The 9,232-nt window shown below is 51.8% G+C and overlaps 1 protein-coding gene across 1 annotated transcript; it reads left to right on the top strand.

The window, feature by feature from the left end:
* The first annotated feature begins 261 nt into the window (after positions 1–261).
* Positions 262–5,655, top strand: LOC142823068 (uncharacterized). The gene is made up of 5 exons (XM_089771342.1): positions 262–665; positions 1,318–1,398; positions 1,835–1,961; positions 2,585–2,701; positions 3,030–5,655. The coding sequence occupies exons 2-5, from the start codon at positions 1,390–1,392 to the stop codon at positions 4,355–4,357; spliced, it is 1,581 nt and encodes a 526-aa protein (XP_089627468.1). The 5' UTR covers positions 262–665; positions 1,318–1,389; the 3' UTR covers positions 4,358–5,655.
* Positions 5,656–9,232: the final 3,577 nt, after the last annotated feature.

Below are 9,232 nucleotides of genomic sequence, written 5' to 3'. Positions count from 1 at the left end.
CCAGGTAGAATTTGCAAGTAGCAGAGATTTGTTTGGGGGTTTTTGTGTGTGTGGTTTTTCCCTTTCTCCCATGTGTGGCACATTCTTAAAATGGGTTTCCAGTCAAACCAGAGTGACTGGCCCTAAACAAAGGAATGTGGTTTCTCCACCTGGAAAGACAATAGGATTTCACATCTCAGCTAAGCAAAGCTAGCAAGTGGGGGGAAGGGGAAACTTCAGCGGAGGTAGAAAGAAGGGGGAAACAGGCTGCAGCGACCGAAACACTAACCTCTCCAAATTTGCGACCTTGGGTGCACTGAGCATGCGCACCGGCCCCCCAGCAGAACAGTCGGCGCCCCGAGAAGGCTGAGGTCTCCAGGGCACAACGTTTGTCCCCAAGCAGAAGTGGTGGCCGCGTATTTTATCTTGCACTGTATTTAAAACCACACCTCCAGTCCCCGGGGAACGGCCCCCTGCCCCCGTCGGCAGGATGCAATAAACAACAGCCAGACCCGCCCCAAACAATCTCGCTAGGACCCAGCGGGCGCCGCCAGCTCCGCTCACGCAGCCTGGGCGCAGGCGGGACTTGCGGAGACTCTCTGCTCCCCAGAGACTGTCCCAGCGCAGAGACCCCAGCCCGACCCCCCTTGCCCCTGCCCCCAGGCAGCCCCCATAGCGGGGAGAAGGTGAGATTTGTCCGTCCGTCCGCCCCGCGGGAGCGCTGCTTGTGTGCAGGGCAGGGGCTGCCCCAGGCTGCTCCCGGTGGGGCAGAGGGAAGCTGCTGTCAGCCCCCAGGTGTGCAGGGAGTGGAGCAGCCACATGTGGGGAGGCAGAGGGGCGTGGCGGGAGGAAGGGGCTGTGAGAGCCCGGGGAAGGGCTACGGGACAAGGCAGGAGTGGGGAACGGGGATGTGGGGGGCAGGAGGGGATGTGACACGCTGGAAGGAGGCTGGGGAGAGCTATGGGGAGGGTGGAACAGAGCTGGGACAGAGGGAAATTCTGAGTGGGGGATAAAGGGAGGCAAAGGCATGGCGGGAGGGAATATAGGGAATATGGGGAGAGGCAGGGAGGAAGGGTGTGAAATACACTGGCAGCTCTCCCAGCCCCCCAGCAGCCAGTGGGGAACCTTTTCCTACTAAGGGCTCAGAATTCACCAGGCAAATATCCCTTGTCCCTTCTGCCCATGCACCCACTCACTCACTAGCTTCAGTTGCCCATCACTGGCCTAGGGAGTCTGCCTGCAGGGAAAAGCTGGGGGGGGGGGGGGGGAGTAGAGGGTTGGGGTATGAAATGGACTGATGATACTTCAGAAACCTCCCCAGTTTTTTTCCCTTTTCAGCCTGGAGGTTGCAGAATAACAACCCCATTTTGCTCCAGATAATCCCATCTCCCTTGGTTCCAGGGCAGGGAAATGGCTCAGGTAGGAGATTTTGGGGGGAGCTGCCAGGGAGGGTTGTTGTAGAGGGGGAGGGGGCAGGAAACAAACAGGGAGGGTGCAATAAACCTGCTGGGACCTGCCTGGCCTAGGGCCTGATTTATGAATAAACTCATTGGAGGGAGAGAACATTCCCGCATTTTGGAAGCAGGAAACAACCCCTGGGTAGGGCTGGGAAAACTGACCAAAACCTGGAGCCTGACCCAACTGGCCAGAGACTGGGGCTAGCAGACATGGGGAATGGGCAGACCCTGCCCTGCTCTGCCGCTGGGGGCACAGGAGCTCTCCCCACCCCTGCAGCCTCCTGGCTGCTCTGAGTGGGGTGGGGGGCAGGATTCTGCTTCTCCAGGACCCGTTTCCCGTGACTAGCAGGGCTGTGGCTGGGGCAGCAGGGACTGAGCGAGGGCTCTTGTTGTTCCAGATGCTGGTGACCTTCGAGGAGGTGGCTGTGTATTTCACCCAGGTGCAGGGGGCTCTGCTGGACCCAGATCAGAGAGCCCTCTACAGGGCCGTCATGCAGGAGAACTACGAGACGGTGACCTCGCTGGGTACGGGATTCCCTTCCCTACTGGTATTTGAAGCCATGGGGCTTATATTTGGTCAGGTTCTTCATTGGTTGTTAGATGAGAGGGGAATGGGTCACATTGTTCACAGCCACAGTGTGAGAGCCATTCACCTCCATACCTCCCCCAGCAGGACAGGGGAGTCATGAACCTAACGAACATGCTAATTCATCTCCACCCCTCCAGCTGTCACTGGGGCAGGAACAGTGTAGAAACCAATCTGCATAGATTCTCCCTGACACACAGGATCTCTGGACACCCCCTTGGGACTAGCTCCATCTGTGGGGAGGGCTCTGGGGACTCAGACATAGGCAGGGGTTTAACCCCAGAGCTGTGTGCGCCTGAGCAAATCCCCCAGAGCTATAGAACTCCTAGTGAGGGTGAGACAGCTTCCCTCCAGACATTGGCCTCTCCCAAAGGGGGCTCAGTGACCATGTTCCCATGCCACAACCGTGCAGCAAATCCTGGGGTCAGGCTAAACTCACACTGTGCCCTGTGTGAGAAACAGAGCCCCAGTCCTCAGTACATAGAATAATAGAGTCGGAGGAGACCTCAGGAGGTCATCGACTCCAACCCCCAATCTGCTCATGCCTGATTTCACCCCCAAGCAGGACTCCACATTCCCAAACCTGCACTGATCACCCAGCTGGAAGCAGGGGAAGAGCCGTGGGTCCCAGATCTCCAGGCCTCCGAGGAAAGGAAGATCCCAAGAGGCACCAGCACAGGTGAGGAGTCCGTGACACTCGCATACAAAGTATCCCGCAAATGGAGAGAAAAAAGCTGAAAATCCCCCAGACTGTGGTGTGAGCCCCCTCAGCTCTGCCTCCTCTCACCCAGGTGATGTTGCAGTCAGCAGGTGTCCTGTCATCCTGGCAGATATTGCTCATGGCTTCCCAGCCATCCTGTTCTCTGTCAGTTTTCCCTAGGAGTGTTTGGGCGGGATCTGGAAGCAATCCAATTTCTCAGTCTGCCCGACTGATGTGTTTTCCCTCTCGTCCCCTTTCTATCCTTTCTACTGGGACACTGACTCCCTGGATTCTCTTTCTCCCCCAGCAGGCCATGACATCACGAGAGAGAACGTGGAGGTTAATCCATGGCAAGATGAGCCTAAACAAGTAGAAGTGCCGGGAACCTTTCTGAGAAGATCTGGACATTTTTCCCCCCATTGCTCAGAACGGACCAAAGCCTGGAGTAATTGGCATGAGTCAGAAAGGAAGCTGGGAAACAGCCTAAGGAAGAAAGTGAATGAATCCACTGAATGTGGGAGAGAAGGCCAGGATCCCAAGGAAACCACAGCCCAGCAAACAAATGACAAGAAAAAGAAATCCTATCAATGTTTGTACTGTGAGAAAAGCTTCCGTCTGCGGTCTGGCCTTTACAACCATCGGAGAATTCACACGGGAGAGAGACCCTATCATTGCTTGACCTGTGGGAAAAACTTCACTCAGTCCTCACACCTCAGAAATCACAGGAGACTACACACAGGAGAGAGACCCTATGAATGCTTGAACTGTGGGAAAGCCTTTACTCAGCGTGCAGGCCTTGTTAGCCATGAGAGAATCCACACAGGCGAGCGACCCTATAGATGCCTTGAATGTGGGAAAAGCTTCAATGGGCTGTTTGGTCTTATTTATCACGGGAGAATCCACACTGGAGAGAGGCCATGTAAATGTCTTGAGTGTGGGAAAAGTTTCAGTGCACCATCATCCCTTACTGTACATCAGAGAATCCACACAGGAGAAAAACCTTATAAATGCCTAGACTGTGGGAAACGTTTCAATCAGCGCTCTGGCCTTCTTAGCCATAGCAAAATCCACACTGGAGAGGGACCATATAAATGCCTTGAATGTGGGAAAAGTTTTGGTGCACCATCATCCCTTCTTGTACATCAGAGAATCCACACGGGAGAAAAACCTTACAAATGCCTAGACTGTGAGAAATGTTTCTGTCAGCATTCTGGCCTTATAACTCATAGGAGAATCCACACAGGAGAGGGCCCATATAAATGCCCTGAGTGTGGGAAAAGTTTCAGTGCACCATCATCCCTTACTGTACATCAGAGAATCCACACAGGAGAAAAACCTTACAAATGCCTGGACTGTGAGAAAAGTTTCAATCAGCACAAAAGCCTTATTAGGCATGGGAGAATCCATGCAGGAGAGAAACCCTTTACATGTCTGAAGTGTGGGAAAAGTTTCAGTGAAAGCTCGAGCCTTTTTAATCATGGGAGAATCCACATGGAAGATAACCCTTATAAATGCTTGGATTGTCGGAAAAGCTTCAGTAATAATTCAAACCTTGTTAGGCATGGGAGAATCCACACAAGAAAAAAATCCCATAAAGGGTTGGATGAAGAGGAGAGTTTCAGGTCTCACTCATAACATTCTAAATATCTGTTTTGTGTGGATTCTCAATCTATAAATGCTTTAACTGGAAAAAGTTTCATTTGAAGATCAAGCCATGCTTGATATCAGACAGTCCACATAAGAGAGAAACCCCATGACTGCTTGGCTTGTGGGAAATTTTCTACTTCCTCATTTTCACACATAGCAATGGAATTTGGCTCCCAAGTTTCCAGCTGCCCATCTCTGGGGGTTAGGGATGTGAAAATGTACTGGTGTGCACAATTACACACAGTCTGCAGAGGCAGCAGGGGGTGGGGGTGGGGACGCCCAGACAGCTCCATGTAAACATGTAAAAAACATGTTACCACTGAAATGTTGAGCTGCTACACGTTTACCTAAATAAACACATTTTAACATCCCTACTGAGGGCAGGTTCCAGTTGGAGCGATCAGTGACTCTCTGGCTATGCCTGGAGGAAAAGTCCGGATGACCCCTCCCCTTGTCCCTGCTGTGGTCCTGGCTGCTAACCTGCTGGGAGAAGGAAGAGAGAAACTGTTTGTGACACCACACTATATTTGTCATAGTAACACTACTTTAGTATTAGTCTGGCATTATGATGATGCATTTTTGACAAGGTGGGAGTGTAGGAAGTCATTGGAGAAGTCGTAATCTGCTGAATATGAGTAGTTGTGTGCATTTTGGTAGCTGAAGTTATTGATATTGATTCTGTGTTTCAAATGTAGCTACCCCGGGGTGACCCTGCAAGGCAAGCTGTTTCCAGTCCAGACTGCTGGTTGGGAAAGGCCCTATTCTAGGTAAATGGGTCTTCTTCGTCTCCCCCGCTTGGTGAGCTTCCCTGAGAGAGCTCCAGATAGCCTATGAGCAATGGGTGCTGTGTCTTAGCAAGGACAGGTGAGCAGCTCACAGGACGCTGATCTCCATTTTGGGTGCCTGTGTTTTTCCACAAAGTGATCTGAAAGAGGCTTCTCAGCATTTGGAACAGCTCTTGTTGAACACCCAGAAAACAACAACAACAACAAAAAAACCCTCAAATGCCAAAAAAAGAAGAGTTGGAACGGGGGTAGGGAGTTAAAGTCATCAATCAGGGAGCGAAATTGCGAATTCATATCCAATCTTTCTAGTCTTTTAGGCTTAGTTAGTGGCTTTTGTTTATTTAGTAGGTAACCTCCTTTAATCTGTTTGATATCACTTAATGAGTATTGTCTGTACTTAATCATCTTATTTGCATGTGTTAACCTGAACCAGTGTGCTTTGGAGTGTACAATTGTGCACATTCCTCTCCACATTAAAGGAGGTGCCAACCCAGCAATAAATTCATGCTGCTTTGGAGTTTTCACCGGGGCAGGACAGTACAGCTCGGGAGGCGTAGATTACTGGGGGTTATTTTGGCTGTAGCCTCTTGTTGGTTCATGCAGTGGCTGGTCAGTTTGCATGTAACTGCAGCTGGATGTATCCCTGCCTAGGGAAATGCTGGTGGAAAGGTAGGACACCTGGAGCTATCTACAGTGTGAAAGGGAGACCAGGGGATGGGTTAGAGGCCTCAGTGGAACCCCAATTCCAGGTAGCACCCTGAGGGAAACCTCTCACCTTCCTCCAGACTCTCCCCCTCCTGGATGAAGTTCTTTCCCCCCTGCCCTTCCCAGAGTGATGTCAACTTCCATGAAAACTAGGAGAGGGATACTTGGGCTAGGGGGATCAAATATAAAGGGACCAGGAGGGATGGGTTATGGGTATGTTTAGAAGTTAAAATAGAAAAAGAACAAGCTAAAAATTACTTAGAAAAGATAGATGTCTTCACGTCACCAGGGCCTGATGAAATGCATCCGAGAATACACAAGGAGCTCATAGAGGAGGTATCTGAGCCATTAACTATCATCTTTGAAAAGTCATGGAAGTCAGGAGAGATTCCACAAGACTGGAAAACGGCAAAACATAGTGCCCATCTATAGAAAGGGAAATAAGGACAACTAGAAATTTACAGACCCGTCAGCTGAACATCTGTGCCAGGAAAGATAATGGAGCAAATAATTAAGGAGTTCATCTGCAAACCTCTGGAAGTTAATAAGGTGATAGGTAACAGCCAGCAGGGATTTGTAAAGAACAAATCAAGTCAAACTATTCTGTTAGCTTTCTTTGATAGGATAACAAGACTTATGGTTAAGGGGGAAGCAGTATAGGCATGGTATACCTAGACTTTAGTAAAGTATTTGATACATCCTCATATGACCTTATCTGTAAAATAGGGAAATACAACCTAGATGGGATTACAGTAAGGTGGGGGCATAACTGGCTGGATAATTGTTCTCAGAGAGTCATTAATGGTTCACAATCCTGCTGGAAGAACATAAAAAGTGACGTTCCACAGGAGTCTGTTTTGGGACCCGTTCTGTTCAATATCTTCATCAGCGATTTAGATATTGGCATAGAGAGTACAATTATTAAGTTTGCAGATGGTACCAAGCTGGGAGGGGTGGCAAGTGCTTTGGAGGATAGAGTCATAACTCAAAATGATCTGGACAAACTGGAGAAATGGCCTGAGGTAAACAGAATGGGGTTCAATAAGGACAAAAGCAAAATGCTCCACTTAGGAAGGAAAAATCAATTTTCACACATACAGAATGGGAAGCGACTGTCTAGGAAGGGATACTGCAGAATAGGGATGTTAAAATTAGATTAATCAACTAATCGAATAGTTGATGGTATTTCCATTGACTTTTCGATAAGTCAAGAAGGGCGCTTCTGCTTTGAAATGTAGCAAGAGCTCACCCAGCTGTTGCTACAGTTCGGAGGCGGAAATGCCGTGTGGCGTTCCACCTTTGAAATATACAGGAGCCTCAGCGGGGGCCTGTTACGCCTCTACCCTGAAGGCAGGGGAAAAGGAAGGGGGGGGGTCCCCCCCTTTCCTATCTAGCGAGACACCGGACCCGAATCCGTTTTCTCAATTGCCAACCTTTAATTTCTAATACACGCACCGCGTTGCCGATCCCGAACAGCACGCCCGTGGTGCCAATGACCACCCTCTGGGAGAAGGGTGAGAGGGAGGGGGTCCGGGCCCGCCCTCACTCCGGACCCCGACCCAGGGCCCTAAAGCCAGGACACTAGTCCCAGCCAATGACGGGGGGGGTGTTTGCAACCCTAAACTCCCCCGTACTCGGGTTCCACGGCCCAGCCCTGGGCCACTTCTCCCTCTTCCCCCGAGTTCCCCCTGCTACGGCTCACCGGCCCCCGGGGTTGTACCTCACCCAGGGGCGCCAGTAGCCGCTACCTTCCGGTCCCCCGGTGTGCTCCCCGTCTCCCGGGCCGCCCCTCTGGACGGGCGTCCCGGCGTTTAAATCTCCCGCCCGGCGCCGGGGAATGACGTCCCCCCCGACGTCCATCTTGTGCGCCGCCTGTTCCCGTCGCGGGGGTGACGTCACGCCCCGCGCAGAATTGCACGGACGCCGCTCCCCTGGGCGGCGTCCGCTGGCTGCCCCGAACCGCGTCTCACGGCGGTCGGGGGGAGCCCGTGCCGCGGCCGGCTCCGAAAGTGGCGGGTTGGCCCCGCCACACACCTTCCCCCTTATGTCCGAGTCTCTCCTTACCGGCCCGCCCTCTAATGTTTCGTCTATACGTGACAGGCAGTCCGCATTCCCGTTCGCGGCTCCTGCCCGGTGTGTCACCTGGAATTGGTACTGTTGCAGGCTCAGGTACCACCTTAACACTCGTGGGTTGGTCTCCTTCATCGTCTGCATCCACTGCAGTGGCGCGTGGTCCGTTACCACGGTAAATTTCCCCCCTACAAGAAAATACCGCAGTGAGTCAATTGCCCATTTCAGAGCCAGGGCCTCCTTCTCTATCGTTGCGTACGCCTTCTCCCGGGGAAATAGCTTGCGGCTCAAATATAAAATAGGATGACCCTCGCCCCCCTCCTCCTGGGTCAAGACAGCCCCTAAACCGGCTTCTGACGCGTCAGTCTGTAATACGAAGGGTTTATCAAAGTTTGGCTGTGCCAGCACTGGCGCGCATACCAACCGTCCTTTTAGCTCTTGGAAGGCTGTCTCACACTCTGGGGTCCATCTTACCCGGTCGGGTTGTCCTTTTCGGGTGAGGTCTGTGAGAGGGGCGGCTATCGATGCGAAATTAGGTATAAATCGTCTATAATACCCTGCTAAGCCGAGAAATTGCCTTACCCGTCTTTTCGTAGTTGGGGTGGGGTATTCGCGTACCGCCTGAACTTTGTCTATCAGGGGTCTGAGCTCCCCCTTCCCTACTGTATATCCTAGGTACGAGACCTCGGACTTCCCAAACTGACATTTTTTTGGGTTGGCAGTTAGGCCTGCCTGGTGTAGGGTTGCCAATATCGCCTTCAGGTGTTCCAGATGTTCTTCCCAGGAATTGCTGTACACGATGATATCGTCGATATAGGCGGCTGCGTAGTTCTGGTGATCTTTCAAGACGCGGTTCATCAGTCTCTGAAATGTCGCTGCGGCCCCGTGTAGTCCGAACGGCATTTTCGTAAACTGATATAATCCGAAGGGGGTGGCGAACGCCGTCTTCACCTGGGCTTCTGCTTCCAGGGGGATCTGCCAGTAGCCTTTCGTCAGGTCTAATGTTGACAGGTATATAGCCCCTCCCAGGCGGTCCAGCAGCTCATCTATCCGCGGCATGGGGTAGGCATCAAAACGGGATATGGCATTTACTTTTCTGAAATCTATACAAAATCTAACGGACCCATCGGGTTTAGGCACCAGGACAATGGGGCTCCGCCACTCGCTATGGGATTCTCGTATCACTCCCCAATCTAGCATAGCTTGGAGCTCCTCCTTTACCGTACCCCACAGTTTCCGGGGCAGCGGGCGCATATTGTCCCGTACCACCTTCCCCGGCTCCGTCCTAATTTCGTGTTGCACT

This window comes from Pelodiscus sinensis, chromosome 19 (genome assembly GCF_052426305.1).
Source record: "Pelodiscus sinensis isolate ZL-2025 chromosome 19, ASM5242630v1, whole genome shotgun sequence".
Lineage (NCBI taxonomy): Eukaryota > Metazoa > Chordata > Testudines > Trionychidae > Pelodiscus > Pelodiscus sinensis.
Note: the sequence above shows the minus strand (reverse complement) of the source record. Positions and strands in the feature narration are given on the sequence as shown.

What these genes read in the sequence shown, in the direction of transcription:
- LOC142823068 (XM_089771342.1), top strand. An exon ending in CGAGACGGTGACCTCGCTGG is followed by an intron (nt 1,962 to 2,584) that starts GTACGGGATTCC and finishes TTCACCCCCAAG; the next exon opens with CAGGACTCCACATTCCCAAA. An exon ending in CCCAAGAGGCACCAGCACAG is followed by an intron (nt 2,702 to 3,029) that starts GTGAGGAGTCCG and finishes TTTCTCCCCCAG; the next exon opens with CAGGCCATGACATCACGAGA.